This window comes from Neurospora tetraspora (assembly GCF_033439725.1).
Source record: "Neurospora tetraspora strain CBS 560.94 chromosome Unknown B0H65scaffold_3, whole genome shotgun sequence".
NCBI lineage: Eukaryota > Fungi > Ascomycota > Sordariomycetes > Sordariales > Sordariaceae > Neurospora > Neurospora tetraspora.
Window position 1 is genome coordinate 1,035,601 of NW_026944385.1, and position 27,233 is coordinate 1,062,833.

The 27,233-nt window shown below is 54.6% G+C and overlaps 8 protein-coding genes and 1 non-coding gene across 9 annotated transcripts; 5 read left to right on the forward strand and 4 right to left on the reverse strand.

Moving 5' to 3' along the window:
- Positions 1-159: 159 nt before the first annotated feature.
- On the forward strand, positions 160-1,997 carry B0H65DRAFT_460922 (uncharacterized protein). Its single transcript, XM_062826572.1, has 2 exons — positions 160-1,146; positions 1,209-1,997. The coding sequence occupies exons 1-2, from the start codon at positions 402-404 to the stop codon at positions 1,502-1,504; spliced, it is 1,041 nt and encodes a 346-aa protein (XP_062682686.1). The 5' UTR covers positions 160-401; the 3' UTR covers positions 1,505-1,997.
- A 333-nt stretch (positions 1,998-2,330) lies between these two features.
- B0H65DRAFT_460927 (uncharacterized protein) lies at positions 2,331-3,792 on the forward strand. The gene is made up of 4 exons (XM_062826573.1): positions 2,331-2,573; positions 2,643-2,911; positions 3,002-3,318; positions 3,393-3,792. The coding sequence occupies exons 1-4, from the start codon at positions 2,532-2,534 to the stop codon at positions 3,581-3,583; spliced, it is 819 nt and encodes a 272-aa protein (XP_062682687.1). The 5' UTR covers positions 2,331-2,531; the 3' UTR covers positions 3,584-3,792.
- A 47-nt stretch (positions 3,793-3,839) lies between these two features.
- Positions 3,840-5,348, reverse strand: B0H65DRAFT_570557 (UbiA prenyltransferase family). The gene has a single exon (XM_062830453.1). The coding sequence runs from the start codon at positions 5,170-5,172 to the stop codon at positions 4,138-4,140; it is 1,035 nt and encodes a 344-aa protein (XP_062682688.1). The 5' UTR covers positions 5,173-5,348; the 3' UTR covers positions 3,840-4,137.
- Positions 5,349-6,469: 1,121 nt separating this feature from the next.
- B0H65DRAFT_460933 (uncharacterized protein) lies at positions 6,470-8,376 on the reverse strand. The gene is made up of 2 exons (XM_062826574.1): positions 8,337-8,376; positions 6,470-8,208 (listed from the first exon to the last, which is right to left on the reverse strand). The coding sequence occupies exon 2, from the start codon at positions 8,019-8,021 to the stop codon at positions 6,519-6,521; it is 1,503 nt and encodes a 500-aa protein (XP_062682689.1). The 5' UTR covers positions 8,022-8,208; positions 8,337-8,376; the 3' UTR covers positions 6,470-6,518.
- A 202-nt stretch (positions 8,377-8,578) lies between these two features.
- Positions 8,579-17,155, forward strand: B0H65DRAFT_557013 (putative polyketide synthase; the record flags this gene model as incomplete). The annotated part of the gene is given in 11 exon segments (XM_062830076.1): positions 8,579-8,836; positions 8,914-9,000; positions 9,098-9,160; positions 9,258-9,577; positions 9,673-9,754; positions 9,764-9,805; positions 9,818-9,911; positions 9,927-10,358; positions 10,413-14,581; positions 14,591-15,910; positions 15,977-17,155. Coding segments are annotated over 11 exon segments (7,761 nt in total). The 3' UTR covers positions 16,871-17,155.
- Positions 17,156-17,356: 201 nt separating this feature from the next.
- On the reverse strand, positions 17,357-19,120 carry B0H65DRAFT_490842 (cytochrome P450; the record flags this gene model as incomplete). The annotated part of the gene is made up of 5 exons (XM_062827738.1): positions 17,357-17,766; positions 17,831-18,436; positions 18,495-18,563; positions 18,635-18,842; positions 18,905-19,120. Coding segments are annotated over 5 exons (1,509 nt in total), but the record flags the coding sequence as incomplete, so codon positions are not given.
- A 589-nt stretch (positions 19,121-19,709) lies between these two features.
- On the forward strand, positions 19,710-21,751 carry B0H65DRAFT_460937 (putative trichothecene biosynthesis acetyltransferase). Its single transcript, XM_062826575.1, has one exon. It carries the CDS (start codon positions 20,007-20,009, stop codon positions 21,468-21,470), a length of 1,464 nt encoding a protein of 487 aa, XP_062682692.1. The 5' UTR covers positions 19,710-20,006; the 3' UTR covers positions 21,471-21,751.
- A 392-nt stretch (positions 21,752-22,143) lies between these two features.
- On the forward strand, positions 22,144-23,271 carry B0H65DRAFT_441221 (mitochondrial carrier domain-containing protein; the record flags this gene model as incomplete). The annotated part of the gene is made up of 3 exons (XM_062825511.1): positions 22,144-22,277; positions 22,333-22,752; positions 22,821-23,271. 3 exons carry the CDS (start codon positions 22,144-22,146, stop codon positions 23,269-23,271), a joined length of 1,005 nt encoding a protein of 334 aa, XP_062682693.1.
- A 1,420-nt stretch (positions 23,272-24,691) lies between these two features.
- Positions 24,692-24,793, reverse strand: B0H65DRAFT_t216. Its single transcript has one exon. It is a non-coding gene; the product is annotated as a tRNA-Leu (tRNA).
- Between the last annotated feature and the right edge of the window lie 2,440 nt (positions 24,794-27,233).

Here is a 27,233-nt window from a genome sequence, read left to right on the forward strand (position 1 = left end):
GTGACAACCTCTTTCGTGCCTTTCAGCTGAGACTGGGCATTCTTCTATACACTGCTTGAGCGAATGATCTCTACACTGATTACATTTTCGTACACCACACGCGGATGTGTGATAGCGAAAGTATTTGCACTCCGCTGTGAAGTATATAAAAGACCATTCGTGCCTAGTCAATGTCTGACACGGACCATTACCGGTCCTCCCCTCCTTTGAAACGAGTTGACGGCGCTTCATGTAAGCACGTAATGCACCTCCCCTCAGTTAACATCAAAGTACAATTTCACTTTACATATCTTAGCATTACTACTTTTTTTCCCCCTCCCACAAGTCCCTCCGCAGTTACAAATATCTACATCTACTGTTTGAGTCAGTCTTGATCCCGCAGCCAGACAAGCATTGTCGCCATGTCGTCGTCGCCAACCGATCAGTTTGCTGTTCCTAAAGGCTCAACTGTGCTCGTCACGGGCGCCGCGGGCTTTATTGGATCTCACATCGCCGACCAGTTCCTCAAACACGGCTACAAGGTCCGCGGTACCACGCGAAGCCCAGAGAAGAATGCTTGGATCAGCAACTCGTTCGACAAAAAGTACGGCCCGGGTAACTTCGAATTGATGGCTGTACCAGACATGGCAGAGCCAAACGCCTTCGCGCAAGTAGTCAAGGGCGTCTCAGCCGTTGTCCACACCGCATCCATCTTCACCATGGACCCCAACCCCGACCACGTGATACCGGGAACCGTGGCGGGGACGCGGAACGCTCTGGAATCCGCGGCACGGGAGCCAAGCGTCAAGCGCTTCGTGCTCACGTCCTCTTCGACCGCGGCCTTGATTCCAAAGCCCAACAACCCCTTCAAGGTCACCACCGATACGTGGAACGACGAGGCGGTGGAGCAGGCTTATCGCGACCCACCGCCCTATGGACCCGAGCACGCGCTGCCTGTGTATGCAGCCAGCAAGACCTTGTCGGAAAAGGAGGCCTGGAAGTTCATGGAGGAGAAGCAACCGGGTTTCACCCTGAATACAGTCGTGCCGAATCTCAACTTCGGCGCTAGTCTCGACCCCGCCAACCAAGGCCACCCATCCACTTCGGGCATTGTTGTGAGTCTCTTCAACGGAGACACCAACGGCTATCAGGCCAGTGTCCCACCTCGTATGTCTATCATCGCTTGGGGTGTGAGAGAGAGACGGGCCACTAATACATCAAGGTGACAGAGTACTATGTCGACGTCCAGGATGACGCCCTCCTGCATGTGGCGGCCGCGATCCTCCCAGAGGTTCAATCAGAACGTATCTTTGCGTTCGCCGAGCCCATAAACGGAGATCGGATCCTGGACGTGTTTCGCCGGCTGTACCCGACCCGCAGCTTTGCCTCGCCCTTCCAAGCCGGGGAGGATCTGAGCGAGATTGTTCCTCGTCAGCGGGCGGAGGATCTGCTACGAAAGATGGGCAAGGACGGGTGGACAGGGTTGGAGCAGAGCATCAAGTGGAACACCGAGGATCTTGTCTAAAAGGTGTCAAGGGTGTTGTTGGTGCATTAGTAACGCAGCTTGGTACGGCCACGGGAAGTTGGCGTAACGTACCGTATGTATATTGTGGGGTAACTATCCCTGAATCACATTGTATATACCGGATCTAGCCAGTGGTACCTGCATAGATTTACTCATGTTTGTGTGAAACATGAGTTTTCCGCTTGAGCATAGCATAAGACCTGCATCGGAACATTGACGATCCAATCGGGCATCACAAGCCTAAAAGACAAGAGTGGTGGGTGTATGCTACTCACTTTGACTTAGAATCAGCCTTATCGGCGTTATGGATCCGTCCTTGTCATCCACATCGGCGTTCTCAGTCGGCGTTTCCATTCCCGAGTTGAGTGGAACTCAGTGGCCTTGAGCCTGCTTTTGGTGCCGTACCGTTCAGATTGGGAAGTGATCAGTGGAAGACATGCGCAAACAGTGAGGCACCTCGTTCGTTCGGGACAATGCGTTCGGCGAATCGGCGTTCTGCTGTTTTGCCTAATCCCACATTGTGGGCTGTGTCTTTCCTTTCATTAGCTGAAACGGTCAGACAGGGGTGCCCAGGCGGCTACATGCGGGGCGGCCGAAGTGATAGCGACCGCTGCGCCGGTAAGGACGCCAAAAAGTGGATGAGAGGTCTGTGCCAAGAAATTGAATCTAGACTAGTGCCAGGTACCTGTCACAAAGTCGCATGTGAAACTGGAAGTCTTTCGAAAAGACAAAGATTCAACCACCAACAAGACCTTACGATAGGCCAACAACCGGGCGCCTCTCACTGGCAGAATCCGTGTCACGGATTGGCACGCAAACAGGCTCTCGGGGGAATGCAAACGCCGAGCTTACTAATTAAAGCTTTAATCGAAGCTTTCCAAGGATCTATTGCGTTCTATCAATTGACATATGCTATACCTCTAAATACCCTAGCGTCTGATTCCAGAACCTGTCTGCATCTCTCCTTTCCCCATCAAACTAACAAACCAGTTTAGCTCAGAAATCCTTACCTGTACTCACTTGAACCATGTCCGTCTACGTTGTCACAGGGGTGTCCAAGGGAATTGGCGTACGTCTGCTACACACCTAATCCCACCGCGTTTGCTTACCCCGTGCTAATTTGAACCCTTGATTTCAGTTCGAGTTCCTTCGGCAACTGTCGGAAGATAAGGACAACCTGGTCATCGGTCTTGTCCGTAACAAGGCTGCGACCGAGAAGAAGGTTGCCGCGGAGCTGGGCGACCGCCCCAATGTACACATCCTCCATGGAGACCTCACCAACTACGCCAGCCTGAAGGAGGCGACCGCCGAGACCGCCAAGATCGTTGGCGACCGTGGTGTCGACTACCTGGTTGCCAACGCCGGTCTCGTGCCCGAGTTTGATGCTTACGGACCTGTCAGCGCATTGTATGTCTTACCTCTCCCTCTCCTGACGACCACCCCCCGGCTCCAGGCTGTTCTGTGATGGTGTGGACTAATGGTAGATGCACAAAACAGGGCCGATAAGATCGAAGAGGTCGATGCTGGTGCTGCCGAGACATTCCAGACAAATGTCACCGGCCAGCTCCACCTCTTCAATCTCTTTGTTCCTCTGATCAAGAAGGGCAAGGCCAAGAAGGTCATCGCCATCTCATCTGGCGTGGGCGACATCGACCTGACCAACCAATGCGAGATTGACGTTGGCCCGATCTATGCCGCATCCAAGGCCGCCCTGAACATTATCGTGGCCAAGTTCAACGCGGAATACAAGAAAGAGGGCATCCTCTTCTTAAGCATCAGTCCGGGCTTGGTAGAAGTCGGTCGCTATGCAAATGGTACGTACTTATCTCTATTCCCAGCTCTGGCGGGGACGCCTGAGTACTAGTAGTGGACTAACACATCTCTCCAGCCACGCCAGAGCAGGTGAATGGCCTGATGGGATTCGTGGGCAAGCTCGCATCGTATGCCCCCCACTTCAAGGGTCCAATCACCCCGGAGGAATCGGTCAAGGCTGTTCGGTCCGTCTGGGAGAAGGCTAGCATTGAGGAGGGATATGGTGGTGCGTTCATCTCGCATCTGGGTAACAAGCAATGGGTGTAAAAATGCTCGCATGCCAGGCGCCTAGTACATGCCCTTTCTCTTTTACTAGGTTCAACAGTTAGTAACTCTGGAAACAAAGAATGGATGTTCGTCAATGAATTCTTCAACTTGTTGAGAACGGTAAACTAAAGACCCTCGAATGATGCGCCACGCCTCACGAGTCTGCTTCTTTGCTCTAAGAAAAAGAAACATGCAAACATGATCTCGGCGATAGATAGCTCTGCATTTCAATGATTACTTCGCCGCTCAGTTGCTTCATCGGATGTCCCTACTACTCCTAAAGACACAAGGACGGGATATTGACATAACGCAGCTGTGAGTTTGCCAAAGCTGGCAACGAAATACTGTATCACGTTATCAACAGGTCACCAATTGAGGCGAATTACAGTACTGGATTTCCACTCAAGATCAGAACATCGAACTCGATGCTGCCCTCCCACCTAAGGTACGTACACAAGGCCCAGCAATGGCTGGAAGACTATGTACTCGGGTAAGGTATTCACGAGACTATGGCAGTAATGACTGCGGGCATCATGCCTATAACCCCCCCATCCCTAGGCCGAATAGTATCCATACTTCTTCAGCACGAAGTCAGCCATGAGCCCAACCGTCATCGCAGTACCGACATAGCCGCTTCCACTACCGAACGCCCAAGCGCAACTGTCGCCATTTTCCAAGTCGACCACCGCGATCATCCACGCCAGCACGAGAGCAGTAACGCCACACGAGATGGCGTAGTACGCCTCGCCGAACCCCGCCAACTGGCCCGCTTTCACCAGACAGAAGATTTGCACCGCGCCCGCGACGTAGCAGGCGGGTTTCGTTCCCTTCCGGCCGAGTCGCACGGCGAGACCCTTGACGCCGGCCTTCAAATCGTCGAGATAGTCCTGGTGAGCATAGATCGTGTCGAAGATGACCGTCCACAGAATGCCGGAGAAGTAGAGATACCCAGCCGACCGGGCCAGTGGCGATTCGGCGACGGTGGTCAACCGAGCAGACAGATCCGATGACGGGTCGAACAGAGGTGCCAACGGCTCCTTGCCGACCATGGCCGCCACCAAGAAGATGGCGTACGAGAGCCCAAAGCCCAGCTCGACCTGGGGGTAGTTCGTGCAGCGCTTCAGCAGAGGGTAGATGAACAGAAGCACGCCGTCTATGACGGCGTGGATCGACACCGAACCGCCCAACGGGTACAAGATGGCGGCCCCAACCGCAATCTGCGCCGCAGTGAAGACGTGTGCCTGCGCGGTCGAGACGGCACCCCGCGGGATGGGTCTCACGCGGCAGCGAGCAACCTGGCGGTCAAAATCCTGATCCAGGTTGTCGTTCCACGTACAGGTGATGCCGCGGAAGAGCGTGGTCCAGACCCAGAGGTATCCCGCGAGGAAGGCAAGGGTGGTCAAGTCCATCTCGCCGGAGAACGGGGGGATGTTGATGGCGAACCCGAGCCCTATCAGGTAGTGCCAGTAGAAGGCCCAGAAGCCTGCCTGCCGGTCGAGACGCATGAGCTCGGCGTACGGGACCCAGGCGTCCGGTAGGAAGCGGAAGACGCCATGCTCTGGCCTGCGGTACCCTTTGACTTCGGACATGGTTTTGCGTTAGGAGTCAGTGCCAACTATAGGGAGGGCCGGGGGAGATGCGACCACGAGAGAGAACTGATGACGTGAAACGAAAGAGTAGCAAGCTATGATAATAGGCCAATGTGTGGAAAACGTTCCCGAGCAAGTCCAGTTTCTGGGATTAAGAATGGCTATCATTATCCAACGGTAAGTACCAAAGGTTAATAAGTCAGCTAAACACCAACCCTCTTATATCTCCTTGATATCAGGGGTCGATTGTTCCCTTCGTCCCGCCAGACGAATCCCCAGAGAGCTTCGGACCGACAACTCCGCGATACCATGCGTGGAACCCATTATCACGCATCAAGGTCTTGCCCGGGCAATTCTAGCACAGTCAGACGGCAGTTGCCTCGTAGCACTGAATCAGCTACCTGCATAAGATTCGGCGGATGGATTCGGCGGTGCGTTCGGCGAATGTGTGCACCACGGTATCGCGTCCCGCCCTGTCAACTGGCACAGGATATCTGGGTGTAGTCCGCACATGAAGGCTTGATTCTCTATCTGGTGGTGAGGCCGTAGGTGGCTGATCTTGAGCTTTATACAGGGCCGCGGTAGAGAGGGCCTGGGCCGAGTTGCCAGCCTCGTATTGAACTGAACTGTAGATCTCTGGTCTGCAATGGGCTGAGCCTAGCTGATCCTGCAGATCAGTGGCTGGATCTGCAGTCTACAGCCTCACTTTCGAGCCTTGAAACAGCCTTGCAAAATCTCCACCTGTAGGTCCTCCTGACCCCGCCGTTGATCCCTGGGATCTTCCACCCTCGACTCGCGTGACACGCCCCACTCGCTGCGCCTAGAAAGGACGGCGCCGGCAAGACGGTGGTGTTGCTGCCGATTGTAACATCCCATCAGTCATCGGCGGCGTCTGTTGCTAGATTCCGGAGATCGGCTGTCAGCGTTGTTTGGGAGACCTTGTAGCTGTTGTCCTAGTGGATACTGCTTCATTGCTGTTTGTTCATGGCTTGTTCGTCTACTCTTTGCCGTGCGACCGTAGAAGTCCAGGGGGACTATGATGATGCGCGCATCGTAGATTCCAGTCGTATTATGTTGGCCATCATTTGCGCTGTTTCTGGCGATTGAGTTATCTCAGTATATACAGTGCAGAGTTTATTTGTTGAAAGTGATGAGACTTTGGTATCTCTACAGTTGTCACGGTGTTCATGTTCGACAAAGTGTGGGGACTCGAGGTCAAAAGTGGGTCAGCGTCATGTCATGGAAGACCGCTGCGGCAGGGACACAACATCAAATACTGCCAGGAATTGATACGATACCAGAATGACTATCGTGAACTCGCCTTGGCTCTACACCGTTTCCTCTTCTCAAGAAGTCAAATACAAAGCATATTCCCCAAACTCCTCATCTTCCAGCAAGTAATCCCATTCATCCTGGAACAAATTGACCACAAACTCGACGCCGCGCCCCGGCTCGCGCGGCATCGCGAAACAAAGACGTCCAGCCTTGTTGATATCGTCAAAGAGAGGCCTCAACGCATCGGCCTTTCCACCATTGGCGAACAAGCGCCCGCCCCACCGCATGTCCTCGATGCGCATCATCATGAGAGACGACAGGATCATGTCGTAACCGTGGGCATGGGTGATGCTGAGCTGAAGTTTCGAGAGATCTTCAAGGCGCCGCGCCAGCCCATATGCACCCAGCATGGCCTGCGGAGTCGCTGCGTCGGCCTCTCTGCGGATGGCCATCGCCACCGTGGTGATACCAGTATCGGGCGAAGTCAGCGTCGATATCGGCATGGCAACCCGGTTCCAGAACACCAGGTTGCCCAGGTACTCGAATGGCATGGCGCCCTTGGCGGAGATGTTGGGCCGGCCGTCGAGCGTCAGCTGCAACCAGGCCTCGACATTGTCCGACTCGCTCGCTCGACCGGCGGCGATGGCTGCCGCGTGTCTGGCTTTGAGCAGACTGCGCCAGATCAGCGCCGTCATGCTGTCGTTTCCCGAGATACGCGATCCGGCGCCCGCCTCGTCCAGACAGCGCTTGTGGAGTGCGGTGAACTTGTCGGGTGACATGTAGAAGACGGCCGACGTCATGGCCTCACCAGAGGATGGTGGTGGAGGTAACCGGCGATCCTCCTTCGACGGTGCATTTGGTGGTTCCATGTCCAACAAGGTGTATGACTTTGCTTCCACATGGCCCGTTTCTCCTTTTGCATCATCGACATCCTCCAATCGGCTGCCCTCGTCCGCCCATATACGCTCGATAAGACCGCGATCCGAGCTCAAGGGATCGAGGACCACAGGCGCGGTGTTTGCCTGCAAGGCGGCACAGTTGGCCGCCCATATCCTCCACACGTCAAACAAGGCGGTGCCGTCGCAGGCGTTGTGGTGAGTGGCGCCGCACAGGATCAACGCTCCCGGCACAAAGTTGGCCTGAGCCTTGAAGCACTCGGCACCCTTATCCACCTCGGGAAAGTTGAGGAAATCTCCCCAAAAGACCTCCTCGTCCGGAATCGTGTCCATGGGGTAGCCGCTCTCACAGATCTCTTCGTAGCTCACCGTTTCGTCTAGTAGCTTGAAACGGAAATGAGGCACAGGCTTGCTGTTATCCTCAAGGTCCGCTGGGTCATACCGGATCTCAAGCTGGCCGGGGCGTCCGCCTGGTGTTCCTGGATCTGCTTTGTAGATTTTCCCGCTCAGCCAGGGCAGTTGTCGGAAGGTAAGGCGAAGGCCATCTTCCAAAGCCTTGAACGCTTCCTGGGGCGTAACGGCGTCCTTCAACGGGATGTACCATTTCATGGGCAGATAATGGGGAGGAAGGAAGTGATCCAGAACCCCGAGGGGAACTCGGACTGTCGAATCCGGCATCCTTGGCTCCGTCGTAGTGAACTGCCCACTGCAAGTGTGAGGCCCTCCTCTCAAGATTGGTTGCGAAAATGTTCCTGGAAATTTAGGACAACTTATGCCCAACTGAGAATAGGGAACGCAAGAGAGCTAGGGATCTAAGATACCTTTGGGAATTATTACTTCCCACAGGCAAGGTGCAAACACGACTGTAAGCAACACCCGAAATGTCCACCATTATCTCTGTGGTTTTAGTGCATTTACCCCCCTCCCCCCCCCCCCCCCCCCCCCCCCCCCCCCCTCCTGCAGCTATTGTTTTATCCAGCTTACAGGCCGAAGGAAGACGGCTGCAGCCCGATCGGCGAACAGCATGCCAGCTTACAATTGCCGAATAAGGCATGTCAGGGTATCCCGGATGTACCTAACTAACAATACTACCTCTTTAAATCGATTCACCTCGATATCCATTAAGTCTCTCGTATTTCCAATGCTTTTTCGAAGTCATCTTTTCATATGGTTCATTTTCCAGTCCACCCGTATTACATGGTACTATCTCAGACATCATCATCATAACGATAAACATGACCAACGGCTCCAACGGGGCATCGTCGTTTGACAAAAGCAGGCATCATGGTCATGAGGAGAGGACCATGTCCCACCCCCAGTCTGCGTCGCCCATCGCCGTCGTGGGCATGGCCTGCAGATTCCCCGGCGGCGTCACGAGTCCGGAGGGGCTCTGGGACCTCTGTGCCAGCGGTCGAGACGCCTGGTCCCCCATACCCGAGTCGCGGTTCGACGTGAAATCATACTACGACCCGAATCCTGCGAAGAGTGGTAGAGTAGGTTTATATGAGAGTCGGTTAAAGATCTCGGAACGGACCAAGGGATTGCTAAGAAACTCGCCTTTTCTTTGCAGAATCATGCCACCGGGGGTTATTTCTTACACGAAGACGTGGCTCTGTTCGATGCCGCATTCTTTCGATTCACGTCCGAAGTAGCCAGTGTAAGCTCTTTTGATCCTTTCCCTTCCCTCCCTCCTCCTTTTTGCCAAAATTTCATCCCATCTCTATTTCTCCAGCTGACGGCGATGGGATGGGCAGGCAGCGGATCCTCAGCTTCGGCTGCTATTGGAGGTGACGTACGAAGCAACAGAGGACGCTAAAGTAGCCTTTTGCTTGCCCCTTATGAGCAAAACCCAAGTAACCCCTATCTAATCTTTTACTTTCTTCGAAAACAACAGCCGGTCTACCCATAGAAAAGCTCGCGGGGCCGGGCCCCAACACGTCGGTGTTCGTCGGTTGCTACACCAAGGATTACCACGACGTTCAGACGCGCGATCCCGAGACGATGCCGCCGTCCACGCTCACCGGAAACTACACGGCCATGTTCTCCAACAGGGTCTCCCACTTCTACGATTTCCAGGGAGCCAGCATGTCCATCGACACCGGTTGCTCGGCCGCCCTCGCCGCCTTGCACCAGGCATGCCAGACCATCCGGTCGGGAGAGTCCCACGTTTCCATCGTCGGAGCTTCGAATGCGATCTTGAATCCAGACATCTACATCGCCATGTCCACTCTTGGGTACGTAACTTACCTTGGTCTAAACAGCTTCAATCTCTTTCTTGTACTTAGCGCTTCCTGTGTGGGGACTAACCCTGGGCTTTTGTTATTTTTAGCATGGTGGGCGCAGATGGACGTTGTTACGCGTGGGATTCGCGGGCGCAGGGCTACGGCCGTGGAGAAGGGGTGGCCGTGCTTGTGCTAAAGTCCCTCGATGCGGCCGTGCGAGACGGCGACCGGGTGCATGCCGTGATACGGGAGACGGGACTGAACCAGGACGGTAGAACAACCAGCATCACCTCTCCCTCCATGGACGCGCAGATCCGGCTGATACGACATTGCTACCAACGAGCGGGTCTCGATCTTTCAGACACGGGGTACGTGGAGGCGCACATGACCGGGACGCAGGCGGGGGATGTTACCGAGGCCGAATCACTTGCCCGGACGTTCGGTGCAAGCCGCACACAAGACGACCCCGTCTGGGTCGGCTCGGTCAAGACCAATGTCGGGCATACCGAGGGCGTCAGCGGATTGGCTGGCATTATCAAGACTGCGATGGCCATGAAGTACCGAGCCATTCCGCCGAATCAGAACTACGTCGTGGGGAACGACAAGATTCCCCTTGACGACTGGCACTTGCGAGTGCCGACCAATGTGGTGCCCTGGCCACGCAACAAACCCTTGCGCGCGTCCATCAGCAACTTTGGCTACGGAGGGACAAACGCACACGTCATCCTCGAAGGTGCGCCTGAAACGCGGCTCGCAAATGGCAACGGTCGCAGGACAACGACAGCGGACGACGGTGATGTGTCTCGACTGTATGTGCTCAGCGCCCAGGACGCCGACACGACCTGAGCCATGGCCGGAAACCTGGCTGCTTGCATCCGGAAGAGCATAGAGGGCGAGATGGATCTGCAGCCTGCCGACATCGCCTTCACGCTCAGTCACCGGCGATCGCGCCTCTCCTATATCACTACAGTGCGTGCTAGCAACTTGGCCGAGTTGGCCGACGATCTGGACAAGACGGCGGCTCTCAAGGTAGGACACGCGCCCGCAAATAAGCGGGCGCCGCGACTCGGCTTTGTGTTCAACGGTCAAGGCGCGCAATGGCATGCCATGGGCCGAGAATTGCTGTACGCATACCCCGTATTCGCAGAGGCGATCGACGAGGCCGACCGAGTCCTGCGGGAGATGTACGGCGCCGACTGGTCGTTGCGCGAGGAACTGACGCGCGATGCCAAGTCCAGTCGCGTCTCGGAGATTCACCTGGGCCAGCCCATCACCGTGGCGCTGCAGGTGTGCCTGGTGGTGTTGCTCCGCTCATGGGGCATCCGTCCATCGGCCGTCACGAGCCATTCCAGCGGCGAAATCGCGGCCGCATATGCCGCTGGGGCGCTCTCGTTCGAGCAGACGCTCGGCGTGACATACTGGCGTGGCGAGCTCGCGCGCACTCTGCTGGACCCGAAAGCCTCGGGCGTCGTTGGTGGCATGGCTGCGGCCGGCGTGGGACCCGACGAGGCGGAAAGATACGTAAGGGAAACGACTTCTGACGGCCGCGTCGTGGTGGCGTGTGTCAACAGTCCCGAGAGCGTCACTCTTTCGGGTGACATAGATGATCTGGACGAAGTTGTGAGGCGTCTCGAGGCCGACGGCAAATTCGCTCGCAAGCTCAGGGTCGCGCTGGCATATCACTCACCCCATATGCGGCGCATGGAGTCTGCCTACCTGGAGAAGCTGCGGGACATCGTACCATCGAGCCCGACTTGGCCCGGTGACGTTAGGTACACGTCCCCTGTCACGGGGGGCGTCGTCACGTCCGCCCAATCGCTGTCAGCAGAGCACTATGTGCGGAACCTAACGAGCCCGGTTCTCTTTAGCCAGGCATTTGAGGCCATGTGCTTCGGTGAGACCGACGCAAGCTCCGCCCAAGTAGACGCCATTGTTGAAATAGGACCGCATGGCGCTCTGGCGGGTCCCATGAGACAGATCTTGCGAGGCCGCAAGATGGCTTACATGTCCTGTCTTCAGCGAAATGCGAATGCCGTGGAGACCATGCAAGACGTGGCCGGAGAACTCGTCCGTCTCGGATATGCCGTATCTTTATCGGCCATCAACAAATACCCAGAGGCAAACGGCGAGGAGGCCGTGACCACCTCGAACATCATGAAATTTGTGCCCGGCCTGCCGACTTATCCGTGGAATCACTCGAGTCGCTACTGGATCGAATCGCGGGTCAACAAGGACATCCGCCACAAGAGATTTCCACCCCACGAGCTCCTTGGTATGCCTGTTTCGGGCGCAACGACACCGGCATGGCGAAACTTTATACGTCTCGTCGACCTTCCTTGGATCGGCGACCATCGTGTCGATGGCATGGTTGTGCTTCCTGGCGCGGCCTACGTATCCATGGCCATCGAGGCCGTTCGTCTCGTCACGGATCCGTCTGAAGACAAGATTCGCGGCTATCGTGTCAAAAACGTCGAGTTTCTAAGCGCCTTAGTGGTTCCCGAGTCGGAAAAGTCGGTCGGAGGTGTCGAGATGTACTTCCGTCTGGGACCGTCACGACGCGAGGGGGACAAGGCTGATGGCTGGTACGAATATGAGGTGCGCTCTCTGGGGGCCAATGACATGTGGGTGGAAAACTGTGGTGGTCTCGTCTCGGCCGTGGTGGAGCAGCAAGATATCGAGGACGCCGTCGCACCGAACGTCGACTCCTTCCTCAAGACACAGGAATCCAAGGTACGACGAGTGGCCGGTTCGGCACTTCGGGCAGATGTCGCCAGTATGGGAGTTCAATATGGACCGGCCTTCCAAGGCATCGCAGACGTGGTGGCGTCGAAAACCCTCAAAAGAGCGGCAGCCGACTTGGACATCCTCGAGCTGGAGTCTCCGTCAGCGTCGCCATACTTCGCCTCCTACGTTATCCACCCCACGACGCTGGACTGCATCATCCAAGCTACTTACGCAAACTTGCCCCCAGACACGGGCAAGACGTCCATGGTGCTTCCTAGGTCGCTCCAGGATGCTTTTGTGCCTCGATCGCTAAACAGAGGGGGGAGGGAGCGCCTGGCGGTTTTCAGTGAGTTGCGGAGTGCGCAACGCAGAGGCTTCACCTCGGACGTATCCGTCGCGAACTCGCAACAACAAGGTGATAGCCGCCGTGAGACCCCTCTCGTGATCAATCAGCTGTTCTGCCAGGCCATTCCCCGTGATGAGGCTGAAAGTGGCCTGGAAAGAATTCCGCTCTATGAAAGCCGTTGGGTACCGATAGTGAGCCGCGGTGGCATCCCCTCGTCTATCAAAGAATACATGCGCACTACACTAGCAGGCGAAGAGCTGGACTACGAGAAAAAGGTGGTCCGCGCATCCTATCACCTCATTGCCGATGCTGCGGCTGAGCTGGAGGGGCAGCCATCGGGCAGTTGGACAGCACACGGGCACGCCTCATTTGCATGGATGCAGAGCGTGCTGGCCCGTGGTAAGAGCGGGCAACTGATGCCTGGAAGCAAAGCCTGGGGGCGAGCAAGCAAGGGACTCAAGCAAAAGTTGTTCGACGAGCTCCGGTCCACGGGTGGGACGCACGGGGGTCTCCTTGTTCGCATTGGTCAGAAACTGGCACAGATTGTGCGAGGAGAGGTAACGCCTGCCGCCCTCTTAGGGGAGGACAACGATGATCTCATGAGGCAATACAACAGCGGACTACCCAGCCTCCAAACTCGCAGCTACAAGCAACTTGCCAGGATAGCGAATGTCCTTGCTCTTCAGCAACCGGGAGCGGCTGTTCTCGAGGTTGGTGCGGGCAACGGGGCAGCGGCCGGAGCCCTGTTGGAAGCATTCGGACAGGGAGGTAATGGTGGGCTGCTCATCGACCGATACATATTCTCGGACGCCTCATCAGTGCATTTCGAGGCAGCCAAGCAGAAGTTGGCCAGGTGGACCAAGGTGCTCGAGTTCCGGGAACTCGATCTCGGAAAAGAGGGCCCGACGGAGACGTCGCACGACGTAGCAGCCGAACGGAGTATAGACCTGGTGGTTGCATCCATGAACCTACACGCAGTCAACAATCCGAAGACGGCATTGGAAAACATGCGGAAACTGCTGAAGCCCGGCGGCAAGCTTCTACTTGTTGTGAAGACGCACGTCAGTCTCGACGCGCAGCTCATCTGTAGCACGCTCCCGGGTTGGGAACAGCAGGGTGAGCAGCCGGAATTCGTCATGGTGCTAGAAGCGTGGGATGAGGCTCTTCGCGCCAATGGATTCACGGGCGTCGAATTCGACATTGCTGATTGCGAGCAGCCGCAATTCCAGAGATGGACCGTTATGTTAACAAGTGTCGCGCCTGAACAAGAAGCGTCCGCCGTGAACCCTAGCAGCCCATCCAACCCCAGTCTTGTGACAATCGTTCATGCGGAATCCACGCTTTCACCGTCGCAGCAGAAATGGCTCTCACAGCTAGGCGAGGCCATTTATATGACAACGGGCATCCGGGTCACCCTGGAGAGCCTCGAGGAGGTACAACCAGGCGAAAGCCAAGTACACATACTAGCTGCAGATGTAGCCAAGAATGGTTGTGTGCTGGATGATATGGACGAGTCCATGTTCCATAAGCTCCGTCGAGTGCTTCTGGAGAGTCGGGGAGTTTTGTGGTTGTCCAACGGCGCCGGTCCAGACGCCTCCGCCACACCCGCCTCTTCTCAGGTGCAGGGCCTGCTGCGAACTCTCCGCCATGAAAACGTGGACAGATCCTACGTCTTGCTGGACTTGCCCACAACCTGGGCGGAAGAAGCGGACGTGGTCATAAAGCATGTTGTCGGGGTGTTGCAGCAGACATTGCTGAACAAGGAGTTTGGCCACGCCGACGCCGACTGGGAGTATGCGATTCAGGACTCGGTCGTCCATGTGCCACGGATCTTCCCGGCGATGGGCAGTAAAGAGGAGTCCAAGACCAAGACCTTCCAGCCCTTTCAGGATCCCCATCGGCCACTGGTGTGGGAGGAGGCATTGGATTCAGGTGAAGGTGGCTTCGTCGAACAGTGGTGTGGTGCTGCCAATGAGCTCGCTGACGGTGTCGTTGAGATCGAGACGCGGGCTTTCAGCCTGGATCCTCGCGTCCATCATCACCGCACTGCGACAGAGGCCGACGACGAAGAAGCCACGGCTGTACACGAGGTAGCGGGCATAGTCACCCGACTTGGGCACAACACGGACGCCAGTGGGTTCCAGCTCGGCGACAAGGTCTGCGGTGTGACTAAGGGGCCATACGCAAGCATAGCACAAGCGAGTTGGACCAGCGTCGCGAAAATTCCTGATGGCCTATCCTTCGAGGAGGCCGTCTGTGCCCCGCTGGCGTATTCTGGGGCTTATTACGCCCTTGTGCACGTGGCAAGATTGAGAAGGGGCGACAAGGTCCTGATCGTGCAAGCCGATGGTGGAGCTGATGGCACGGCGGGTCTGGCCGTTGCAAATCACGTAGGCGCTGACGTGTGGTTTGCTACCACCGACTTGACGGAGGCCGAGACACACCGTCTCATGGACACATACCACCTTGCTCCAAGTCAAATTCTTAAAAGCCGTTACGCGAGGGAATTAGGTGATGCCATCAAGGGGCAGACTGGCGGCCAGGGCGTAGATGTGGTTCTCACCGGCCCGACGTCATTGCTGTCCGCACCTCTGCTGCAGTCTGCTCTAAATAGCATCGCGAATTTTGGTCGCTTTGTCGAAATCGGTGGCTGGAACAAGAGCCTAGACGTCGCCCAGCTTGCCGCAAGATGCGCTACGTATGCGCGAGTGGATATGATACAGCTGAGCGACCACAATGGTCTGCTTATGAAGGAGTCATTGGATGCGGGCCTAGGCATCATCTTTCACAACGCCGTGTCTTCCTCGTCGGGGTCTTCCTCACCTCTTACCCCCGTGACAAGGTTCTCGCCCTCGCAGATGAGTCAAGCTGTGCGGCATTTGGAACAGCAACGGCAGCGACGCAAGGCGGGCAAGGTGGTCATTGCGGCCCAGGACGACAGTCCGGTCCAGGTTATGTCTCCTGTGCGCCGCCCACTTCGTCTCGATGATAAGAGAGCCACTTACCTGATCGTTGGCGGGGTGGACGGTATTGGCGGGGCCATTGCATCTTGGATGGTGTCCAAAGGCGCCCGGAGTGTGGTCCTCATTTCCCGCAACGCAGAGACACACCCTCAGGCGGAGGGACTCGTCGAAGATGCCGCGCTACGAGGTTGTCGCCTCCAAGTCCTCAACTGTGATGTATCGAGTGAGGAGAGTCTTGTCCGACTTCTCCGTCAAGTCTCGGCCACATCGCCTCCGGTCCGTGGCGTTATTCACGCTGCCAACGTTCTAGCGGTACGTAGAAATAGGAAACAACGCGTGTTCGAATGCTGAAACACTTTCACTAACTTAAAAAAACAGGATACCGTGTTCGATCGCATGTCCTTCGCGCAATGGCGAAAAACCGTGGGGCCCAAGGTCGCCGGCACGAGGAATCTGCACAAGCACCTACCTCAAGATCTGTCCTTTTTCGTGCTTCTGTCGTCAGTCATCGGTGTGATGGGGCACGTCTCCCAGGCCAACTACGCCGCTGCCAACGCGTTCGAGGACGCCTTGGCCAGCCACCGCGTGGCTCTCGGCCTCCCTGCCGTCAGTCTGGCTCTGCCGGCCGTTTTAGGCGTTGGAATGGTGGCGTCAGACGAAGATGCTCGGCATCGTGTCGAAGCACTTGGCACCGAGTCGATACATGTCGACGCTGTATTTCGCCTTATCGAAGACGCCATCCAGCACGACACGCGCCTCCAGCATAGCCAGCGATCCAGTCGGTTCGATCAGTCACCTGGTGAAGCCCGGAGGATCGTTGGCCTGCTGCCGTGGAGCAGTCTGACGCCTGAGGCTGGCATTCGTCGCGATCGGCGTTTCGGCACGTTGCGCCTCGTTCAAACGGCATCATCCTCCCAATCGACACAGACTTCCGAGGCCACCTCACTCGACCCCACCGCGATTCTCGTCCGCGCACTCGGTCACAGCAGCATCGATCGAGGCGAGAAATCAATGCAAGAAGTGAAGGGCACGGCACAGGTAGCAGAAGCACTGGCCGCGCGGCTGGCGGCGATTTTCAACGTCGATGTCGCGAGCGTGGACCCAGAACAGGGCGTTTCTGTTCTCGGCGTCGATTCTCTCGTTGCCGTCGAATTGCGCAATTGGCTTGCTTTGGCAGGTCAGGCGAAGCTGTCTATTTTCGAGGTCCTACAGAGCGCCTCGCTCAATCAGGTTGCTGAGTTGATCATCAGGCGAAGTGCTCTGGTGAAGTAACCGCTAGAGGCTCAGCGTGCCACTGCTGAAGATGCGGCCAGCCAGCCAGCTGTCTGCCAAGTGACAGACTCTGTGCAACAATAGATCAATACATTTTCCAGGGTAGGAGCGATCCAACAAGGCGAGGATGAGGTTTCACTGCGGAGTAGACTATGGAAGTCTGGGACTTATTTCATCGATAACACTGTATTGCAGCGATGGGTGTCTCATGATGCATTCATGTACCTTGGGCTCTTGTGGCTACCTATTCTCTTATTTCGTAAGAACTCGATCAGAGTTGCAACCCTCATTTCAGCGAGATGACGGGAATTCTGTTGATCTTTGCAAACGAACCGCCATCAAAGGTATGCATCCATGATCGGGCGACAGAAACTCCCAAAGCTTTCAGTGACACACATTTGCAACTCCGAGTCTGTTTTTTCTCCATGATATATGTCTATTCCACCACGTAACAATACTCCGGACAAAACAGCTACACACCTATATAGCAGAGGCCTGCTTCCTGCGCACCCGCAGCTTCGCCTTAGGGTTCGTCACAATCTCTATATACCACGGCGAGGCGTCGGGCCCGGAGTCTACTCTCTCGAACTCGTAGTGTTCCAGTATATGCGCGAGCAAGATTTTCACCTTGTTCCCCGCGAAGAACCTCCCGGGACACGCGTGCGTCCCAATGCCGAATCCGAGGCTTTCCATCGTGGTCGTCACAAACTGTGAAGGATGCTCCTTGCCGGCCTCCTCGCGCAGCTTGAGGAATCGGTCGGGCTGCCATTCTTCGGGGTTGGGGTAGTACTTGGGATCCCACATGCGGGACATGTTGACACCGACTTGGGCGCCTCTGGGTATGAGCGTCCCGTCTGGTAGGGTTACGTCTTCATGGGCGTAGCGATGGGTAAGGACTTGGCCTGGTGAGTGTTTGTTTGGCTAGACGACAGTTTTGGGGAAGCGGGGAGAGAAACTCACGGACACCAAGTGGTTTCAATCGCTGTGTCTCCTTCATCACACTGTCTGCGAGCTTCATCTGGTACAAGGAGGTCTTGGACATCTTGCCGTCCTGGTCGCGAACCTCTCGTATCTCCTTGAGAAGCGGTTCGATGACTTCCGGGTGCCGGCAGAGCTGAAGGACAATGTTTGAGGTTAGATCGGATGTTGTATGCACGGATGCCATGCTAAGTGACAGCTGGGCGTGAGCTCCGTGGTACTTCTCGTTTCGGCTCATGGCGATTTGGTGCATCCAGGTCATGGCATCATTCGGCATGTCTGCTAGTCCCTTTTTGGCCCGTTCCGTGGTTTCGATGCGTTTGGCGATGATGGGCTCAATCATCTCCTCGGCTCGCTTCACCTGCTGCCTGATTTTGCGGCAATCCTTCAGGAACCATTGGACGTAGGGGCGAGACCACTCGGGCCAGCTACGTATCACCCTCACGGCATGGAACACGCTGTTCGTGTATGCCTGGATGTTGTCCAGCCATTCCTCGTCGCGGCAGAGCTCAGGGCCGAGGAAGATTCGCGTCGAGACTTGAGTGACGATGTCACGGAGACTGGCCAGCAGCTCGACTTCGTGCCATTCTACCCGGCTATTTAGCCAGGAACACAAAAACGAGTCAAAAGGGAGTAAGTAATTTACCAGTGCTTGTCCCCCATCGCATGTCAAATGCGACTTCCGTCTCCTCCGCCAATTCCTGAGTGAATTTGCCTGTTGAGTCGGAATCGTAAGCATCATGACGCTGGTGAAACAGAGCAATGGGCAGCAAGGCTGAAACATACCAAGATTGGTGCTCAGCTTGGTGCGAATCATGGTGGTAAGAGCATCAGTAGCACGTAGGCCTTCAAAGCCGGGCAGAGTAGATGCCATGGACTTTTTGACCACCTCGTCGGCGCTGAAACGAGGATCGGACTTGACGTGCTCTGCCATGTCGGGAGGCAACACAATCCGTGTCCCGAACGATCCAATGATCTGAAAGGGGCCATTATACTATTGAGTCGATGAGTGACTGATCTTGTTTCAATTCATGAGAGAGACCCTGCATTTCCCACCTTGTAATATCCTTTCTGAATCCATGCCTTCATGTCTCGGGCGATGCGTTTCACGGCGGGCTTATCAGACCATTCGCCTTTGAGTTTGTTGATGACCGGAAAACCAGAGGTATACCACCTCAGTCTCAGCGTGGAAATGACAGCACCCAGAAGATACGGGAGGAGTAGGATGGGTACAGCTGCAGAAAGCAGCAGCCCGGCGTTCTCGACCAACATGATTGTCCAATGGATCGAGCTTGACACTCTGGCAAAAGTGAGTCGACAATATCTTCTCTGGTCGATGACAATCACTCGATCTATTCTGGACAAGTAATGAACTGTGTCTCAATATAAAAGACCTGACCTCTTCCCATCAGTGTCCAGAATCTTTTAATGTGTTGAATGCTCACCACCACCAATCACATTTGCCTGGCGCTATACCGATGGGGCATAGAATCATTATACAAGGTGGGTGAGATGCTCGCTGTCATGCCAAGTGGACCTCGAGTGAAGCCCTGCCGAATAATTGTTTGAAACTCAATTCATAGGAGCATCGACATGGAAGGCACAGACGAGGATCAGGCCATCAGCTGCTAAATTCGAATGAGGTTAGTCTTTAGGCATGGGTGACAGTAGCTTTTCGCCGACGAGACAGAAGCAAACCCTAGGTACAGTCAGCGGCCGAGAATCCGTGAGATCCTGATCCTACCAGACTGCAGAACGGGTGCGCATCAATCTAGACGCACACGACCTGGATTCCTTGAGAAAACGACTGAATTCACGTAGGACACGAATGTTCGGCATCAACCAAGCCCGACAATGTTTCGTGGGAACGCGTCGGTTGAGCTCATAACAATTCGGCGTTGACATCGGCGTTCGCAACGCCGAACCAGACGCCGAATGCATATTCAGAGTCCACAAGCGTCTTGGAATCTACAAGCTGGGATATGCCGAGTGGCTTTCCACCCAGAAGGATTCATTGCGCCAAGTCTAGCACAAACTCATTGCATCATGGCAGGGGAATCGAGATATCAGGAGTCCCTCCATGTGAGAACCACAGACGCAGTCAGGATATTCTCACCTGGCTGCTCTACTCGTAGCAGCTTGACAAGCGTGGTAGGAAATGGCCAATTCAATATGGGAGCAGAAGATCGCGCCGGGCGTGGAAACATATGTCTGCCGGCCGGCTGATCCCGCGGTCAGGGGGGCCAGGGACTTTCCCGTCACTGGCTGTGACCAGGCCATGCCCAAGATACACGCGCGAATAGCCATATACTACAAGCTGGCCGAATCGTCCGAGGAATCACGCAGGAATATCGTCACGTCGCTCAAGACGGGCTTGGAAAACCTCGCCTCCCAAGTACCATGCCTCACCGCAACCGCTGCTGTAGACCCTGTGTCCAAGCGCGGCACCCTCAGAACAATGGGCGACGACGATGGAGTTCTCTTCCTGGTCACCGGCTCGACGACCGTCCGCTCCGATCTTCCATCCTATGCAGAGCTGGAGCGCGAACGATTTGGGCCTTGGAAGCTTCCCAAAGGCGCCACGTATCCGGAGGGTCTGATCAATCCCCTGACGTCGATCGAGGGCCACCAGAGCGGGTTGCCGGGGTGTATCTTCCAACTCAACTTCATCGACGGCGGCGTGATCCTCACTGCTTGCTTCCATCATTATGTCGCCGATGGACCTAGTGTCAACAACATATTCCACGCTTGGGGCGCGCATTGTCGAGGACTCCCCTGCGTTGACTTGTTCACCGATCGCACCATCCTCATCAATCCCGAGCCGGCTCCTCAGTCCGAGGTGCCGGAACTAGAGCGACGAATGACGGCTCATGGCTGCATGGTGGATTCCACAAAGGCAGACCCCAACAACCCTTGGTCCAACGTGTTGGGACCGCCGGTCAAGACCGCCATCGCCAGCTTTCCCCGCGACAAGGTCGCCGCTCTGAAAGACGAAGTTGCAGCAAAGAGGTTCGCTCGGGTGTCGACCCACGATTGCTTCCAGGCCATCTTATGGTGGGGACTGGTGCGTGCCAAAAGCGTCTTGGGGCAAGATGAAGGGGTCGAGACCTCTACGTCCCTATTTCCCGTCAGCTTCCGGTCCAACTACAACCCTGAGTTTCCGAAGAACTACATCGGCAATGGCACGCTCTTCAATGGCGCAAAGCTCCCCATTGCGACGCTCAAGTCTTCAGAAGGACTCCTTGATGCGGCTGTGGCGCTGCGAAACGTGATCCAGAATGTGGACGCGACCTTTGTCAAAGACGCCAAGGCTTGGCTCAGCAGCATTGAGGAGCCGGCGACGCGAACGTGGATGACTAGTCCGCCGCGCAAGATGGACGCTGCCGTCACGAGTTGGGCTTGTCTCGACTACCACACATGGGACATTGGATTTGGGCCGGCGACCTGCATACGCCCGCCCGTCTCGCCGATACCGTTCTTGTTCCCTATGCCCGGTAGGACAGACAATGACGGCGATGAGATATTGGAGGCTGGCATTGCTGTTGACGAGAAGGTGCACGAGATGTTGATGCAGGATGCGGAATTTGCTCAGTATGTCAAGGACTACTATCTCCAACCCTAGCCCGCATTAGCTGTCATCATACTGCGCATTGTAGTTCTTCCATCGTGGCATGGACTTGGAATCCTACCTATGCAGACGGGTAGCATAGGTAGACAGGCACATAGACTCATTTAGCGACTCGTTTCCTCCCTCCGAGGGAACTGCGCATAATTCTGGTCTGGTCGACTGCAGGTCCTTGAATCAATAATCATGACAATGGGTCATTGCGGGCGTGCGGTGCAGCCTTCCACGATGGCGTGCCAGGCTAAAAGTTAACGTTGCCCCGTAGTGCTTCCACTTGTTGACGTACGGAGTGAACTATCCATAAAATTGGCCGTCTCATTAGTCTCCACGTAGCTCCAACGGGCCGACGATAACGGGGCTCTTAGCTAACCCAAAAGAGGTCGGTCCCTAAATCACCCGAAAGCGAGCACCGGGCTGGCAGCGAACCGTTTCTTGGCCAATCAGATCGTGCAAGAGCTAACCACTTCAGAAATCTGTCTCAATTGCCAAACAACAACCTGGAAGCCAAACAACGCAACCCAATCCTCAACTGCTTCCGCCAGTCCTTCCCACCACACTCCCCATTCGGCGCAGTGGCGTTGTCCTCGTTTCCCCGGTAGCGTTGCCTTGCCTTGCCTTGTTCCTCTTGTTTTTTCCTGTCTCTTAATCATAACCCGTCACGCATCTCATAATGGCCGCCCCTGCCACATCCGTTAAGGAGGTCATCCAGAAGAAGCCCGAGGGCCTGGACCTCTACGCCCGCTTCGCCCTGGCCGGAGCCCTCGGCTGCTCCGTCACGCACGGCGCCTTCACACCCGTCGATGTGTACGTCTTCCCTACTGCCCTCCTTCTCGACTACTTGCTAATAGCCCCAATATAGAATCAAAACCAGGATCCAACTCGACCCTGCGACGTACAACCGTGGCATGATCGGCGGCTTCCGCCAGGTCATCAAGAATGAAGGAATCGGCGCGCTAGCTACGGGCTTCGGTCCTACGTTCACAGGCTACTTTGTCCAGGGCGCCTTCAAGTTCGGTGGTTACGAGTTCTTCAAGAAGCAGTCCATCGACCTCATTGGCATCGAGAAGGCCCGTCAGAACCGTACCGCCGTGTACTCCGTGTCCGCTGCTTCGGCCGAGTTCTTCGCTTCCGTCGCCCTTTGCCCCTTGGAGGCTACCCGTATCCGTCTCGTCTCTACTCCCGGCTACGCCAAGGGTCTAGTCGATGGCTTCACCAAGATCCTGACTACCGAGGGAGTCGGCGCCTTCTACGCCGGCTTCGGACCGATCTTGTTTAAACAGTATGTTCTTCCCGGTCCCAGCCCACATTTGTTAAAGATCTGTTGGCTAACCTTCGTGCATCATACAGGGTCCCATACACGGTTACGAAGTTCGTCGTATACGAGAAGGTTGCCGAGAACATCCTCGCTCAATTTGACAAGTCTAAACTCTCCGGTAGTGCCTTGACTGGTATTAACCTGGGTTCTGGCCTAATCGCTGGCTTTGCTGCCGCCATCGTGTCGCAGCCGGCCGATACGATGCTTTCCAAGATCAACAAGACCAAGGGACTGCCCGGTGAGAGCACCGTCTCCCGTCTCGCCAAGATTGCCCGCGAGCTTGGCGTACGCGGTTCCTTTGCCGGTCTCCCCACGCGTCTCTTCATGGTGGGCGGGTTGACTGCCGGGCAGTTCGCGATATACGGCGACATCAAGAAAGCTCTCGGTATGTTTATGAGTTGTCCCCGTATATGCCCGCAGCAATATCAGACTGCTAACCTCGTCATCACAGGTGCTACGAATGGTGTGGAAATCGCCAAATAAACGTTGATGAGAATGGGGTGAAGACCAAACGGGTCGTACACCAGTTGCTTATAAATTTCTTCAGCGCGTGCTTGTTCCATGTAGCGAGCGTCTATCACAACACAATGCTAATCCTATAATACTCCTCTACCGATTGATTACATTGTTAATACATCCCCCTTGGTGGTGGCCGCCGTTGGTGCATAGATACGACTCCTCGAGACCCTCTGGCGCCGCACATGGACTCTAAGTGCTTACTGAAGTTGTCTCCTGCACCTGAGGCCTGTCCCATCTTGTACGATCATTGATCAAGCCGCAATGTCGGCATGGTGTTAAGTGCCTCTGTGGGTATTCGATCGTTATTGTGCCGCAATGCGCGCGGGCTCTGTCACTGGCGGGTCGGCGCTCGATAAAAGCTGTGCATTGTTTGGATGCGAGGTCCCATCACTCCAGCGAGCAGAGGCTTTAGCAACCACGGCGATTCTATCGTCAGCGATGGAAATCAGTGAGCTAGGCTTGTTTCCATGTCGATTACCTATATCGCGAACGGCCTTGGATATAGCCTTTACACCGCCCAGGCGGCGCTTGGCCGTTGCCACGAGGGAACATGGGCAACTTACGTGCTCTTAGCAGTGGCTTTGCCCCAGAGTCTCTGGACGATTCGACTGACCAATGCAACAGGTCCGGAGGGGTTGGTCAGCCTTCAATAACAAAGAGAAAGACTAGCACCCAACTCTCTACCTCGAGAATTTTGATAAGCTCTCGTAATAGTTCGGTCTCGCCGTTAGGTATGTACGTTATGGTCGTTATGGTCTGAGTACCGAACAGCGGAAGATCCTACACAACCAAGGCTATCATAAAGTCATCCTCCTTACTACCGACAGACAGGTCGTCCTGGCCGACCTTGACGTGGACCAATTGCTCGAGTCCTTGGCCTATAGTAAGAAGGATCGAAACGCTTTCACTAAGAATAAGTACCGAAGCGTCGGTTTCATAGCTTACACCTGCTTGGAAGCGTGTTCTGCCACTGGAAAAGCAACATTCAAGATCCCAGACACGGTAGTATATGCCTTTAACGACGCCCCGGCCCGATGGACCGACACTTATGCCAAGGAAGTGTTTAATGAGCACGTCGCCAGTCCGCCGGAAGACATGCTGGGACGATATCGACGTGTTCGGTGTCTCACTCGATAAGTAGGATCATATTCAGAAACTATGCAAAATCGGGAGCCAGTTTCTCCAATGCCATTGGGACGGTGTTGACTTCCCGGAGCAGCTGTGGGAAAGCAGAACGGAAGAAGAGCTTCGCACGCTCGACAGGAAGGGGGCTCACCACTTCACACTGGCCCAAACGAAGGGGAGGAGCTCTGTCGATGAGGCCGGATTAGATCTGTGACGATTGTGAGGTATTGCTCCGAGGCCTCGTGCAGAGACCAAAAATTGAACAGAGTGGGATTCCAACCCACGCCCCTTTCGAGACTACGAGTCAGATTCACAAAGCGAAACCTGAACGTAGCGCCATAGACCGCTCGGCCATCTGTCCAATTCGACGGTTAGGCTTTGGTATTCAATCCATACGTGGACGCTTTGGACCCCATGTGGGCACCTTCCACCGGTACCCCAGTGCGCGGAGGATTGACGCTTCGAGAGGGTGACTATATCTGCGAGTGTGTCCATGAGACTGGTAGCTTGGTTGCTGTTGATTTGGTCGAGGTCAACCCCAGCCTGGCCGAGCCGGAGTCTATGGGCGCACAGGAGACGGTTAGGGCTGGCTGCTCCCTGGTGCGGTGCGCTCTTGGAGAGAGCTTGCTCTAGGGGATTTTGGCTAGGGGTTGATACCCGCGAAGATTTGACACAACTTTGAGCCACAAGGCTAAATGATGGAATTGAATTGAAGCTCGGATTTGCTGTATGATTAAACATGTGCACGGCAGTTGTAGCGGGGATATTGCTACAGGCACGCAGTGAAAATATGATTGTTCGAGGAAGCAATAGAGTTAAAGACCTCCCCCGGTGATTCGCCTGATCCCGTATTCATTTTCAAATTCGAAGCCCAACGCTTTCTGTAGTGACCCTTCTTCCTTTCGGCCTCGGCCCTATGAATCCTCCGATCAAGTAAGTTTGTGTACGTGTGCAATATTGTGGCGTTGGGGTTCTTGAGAGCTTAGTTGCTCAGCGGTGGTGGAGGCGGGCCGCCAGTCGAGCGCTGCGACGAGCCGTCGGCGGCCTCGCTGGCAATTGAGGCATATCCGTAAAAGGAACCGTTCGGTTCTTTGGACGGTTGCCTGGAATCTTGCCCATGGTTACTGCTTCCGGATCATATTCGTTCCGCCTCTTCACCTCAGAGACCCCAGGTCTCTGTGTTTGTATGTCTTTGCCCGATACAACATAGTGAGAGGCAGCTTCTGATCCCGATCCCCTCAGTCACTTTGCGGACGGTCTATCACACCCTGCATCGTCAGGACTGGCACGCTTCGAAGGAACTCTTTCTTGTGTCAGAGCACCGGCGCCCCACGTGCTCATTTCACGACGTCGCTTCAGCCGTGAAGATCTTCGGTTCTCTCCGATTCTCCCATTATGATCGCGCTTGGGCGTTTCCATATCAGGTCCTTCATATGAGCTGTTCTCTCCCATCTTGGGTTGGTTCAGCTCGGCGTCAATAATATTGACAAAATCTCAGTATTTTGTACCTATTTTGGGTATATTAATTAATTTTCGGCTTGTCAAAATTATAAAAGAAAATCAATATTAATATTGAATAAGCGAAAGTTATATATTAGCTATATTAGTAGGTCGTAGTATCGAAGACACTCGTTGTTGTTGTTGTTGTTGTTGTTATTTTTAACGTCTACTTCCGCCTCCCGTAGGGCATGAGACGTGCCACATCGGTGAGTCTAGCGTACAAAACTGTCCACCAAAAACCATTAATCCGAGGGCAACCCAAGGCCTATTGCCAGTGTAAATCACGTGTTGCCCATAGCGTAAACGCGGCCCAACACCTCCAATCGAATCGCCCAGTGAGCGAAATATCGAAGACACTCTTACAGCGCGGAAAGTATTTACAGCGGAAATATCTCAGGCTCGGAGATTATAAGGATGGTAGAAGGATACGATGAGCTTCTCTGCTTTTTACCCTTGGGTTTAGTAGTAGGTTCACGTTAAGATGTGACGAACGGCAGTCTGATCTGCCTAAGTGGGATAGCTGAAGGTTGATACTATCAGAAGACGTTCAGTGAAGCCAAGAGGTTCACGACAAGTATGGTAGCGTTATACTAGTCTCAGTGATAATGATCTGTTGACTACTACAGAACTATCTGACAATCTGATTCTCCAGTCGTCCCTTTATACCTTGGTGCCTTCTAGTTACATGCGTCTGGCTCATTGATCGTAGCTTGGCTCATAAGCTTCTTCCTGGCTCATGAGCTCCTTTCTGGCTCATGAGCCCTTTCCTGGCTCATGAGCTCGGTGCTGGCTCATGAGCCTCAAGTTGGCTCATGAGCCTGTCTTGGCAGTTATGAGCCCTCCTGGCTCTGATCCTGGCTCTTACCCCTGGGGAGGTTTCATTGCCCAGCCTTCACGTGGCTGTTGTGTTCCCGATGGTTCGGTGGGCCCGTGTCATCGCTTAAGTTCATAACAATTAGCTTTCGGCCCGGTATTTATAAGAATATATTTTATCGATAAATTAAATTATTTATCGTTCGCGATTTGGATATAAAGTAATTAAAGTTTATTATTAAGATTACGATTAATTAAAATAAATTATCGGTTACTAAAATTAATAAGGGGGCAGATGTATATATATTTTTACTTTTAACCATTAATTTAAATTAATATTTTTTTAGGGTGATCTTTTTTATTACTATAGTATTATATTAGATCGTTTATTTAGTTACGTTTATAGTTATTTAAACTTTATATAATAATATTTTCGAAATAGAGTTTTCGTCCTTCGATGAATTATTTTAATATTTAAATTTGGAAGA

Excerpts from the sequence above, each read along its gene's own strand:
- B0H65DRAFT_460922 (XM_062826572.1), top strand. The coding sequence starts at position 402 with ATGTCGTCGTCGCCAACCGATCAGTTTGCTGTTCCTAAAGGCTCAACT. Across the intron at positions 1,147-1,208 it reads TCAGGCCAGTGTCCCACCTC|AGTACTATGTCGACGTCCAG; the intron begins GTATGTCTATCA and ends TCAAGGTGACAG.
- B0H65DRAFT_460927 (XM_062826573.1), top strand. The coding sequence starts at position 2,532 with ATGTCCGTCTACGTTGTCACAGGGGTGTCCAAGGGAATTGGC. Across the intron at positions 2,574-2,642 it reads GGGTGTCCAAGGGAATTGGC|TTCGAGTTCCTTCGGCAACT; the intron begins GTACGTCTGCTA and ends CCTTGATTTCAG. Across the intron at positions 3,319-3,392 it reads AGTCGGTCGCTATGCAAATG|CCACGCCAGAGCAGGTGAAT; the intron begins GTACGTACTTAT and ends ACATCTCTCCAG.
- B0H65DRAFT_570557 (XM_062830453.1), bottom strand. The coding sequence starts at position 5,172 with ATGTCCGAAGTCAAAGGGTACCGCAGGCCAGAGCATGGCGTCTTCCGC.
- B0H65DRAFT_460933 (XM_062826574.1), bottom strand. The coding sequence starts at position 8,021 with ATGCCGGATTCGACAGTCCGAGTTCCCCTCGGGGTTCTGGATCACTTC.
- B0H65DRAFT_460937 (XM_062826575.1), top strand. The coding sequence starts at position 20,007 with ATGGCCAATTCAATATGGGAGCAGAAGATCGCGCCGGGCGTGGAAACA.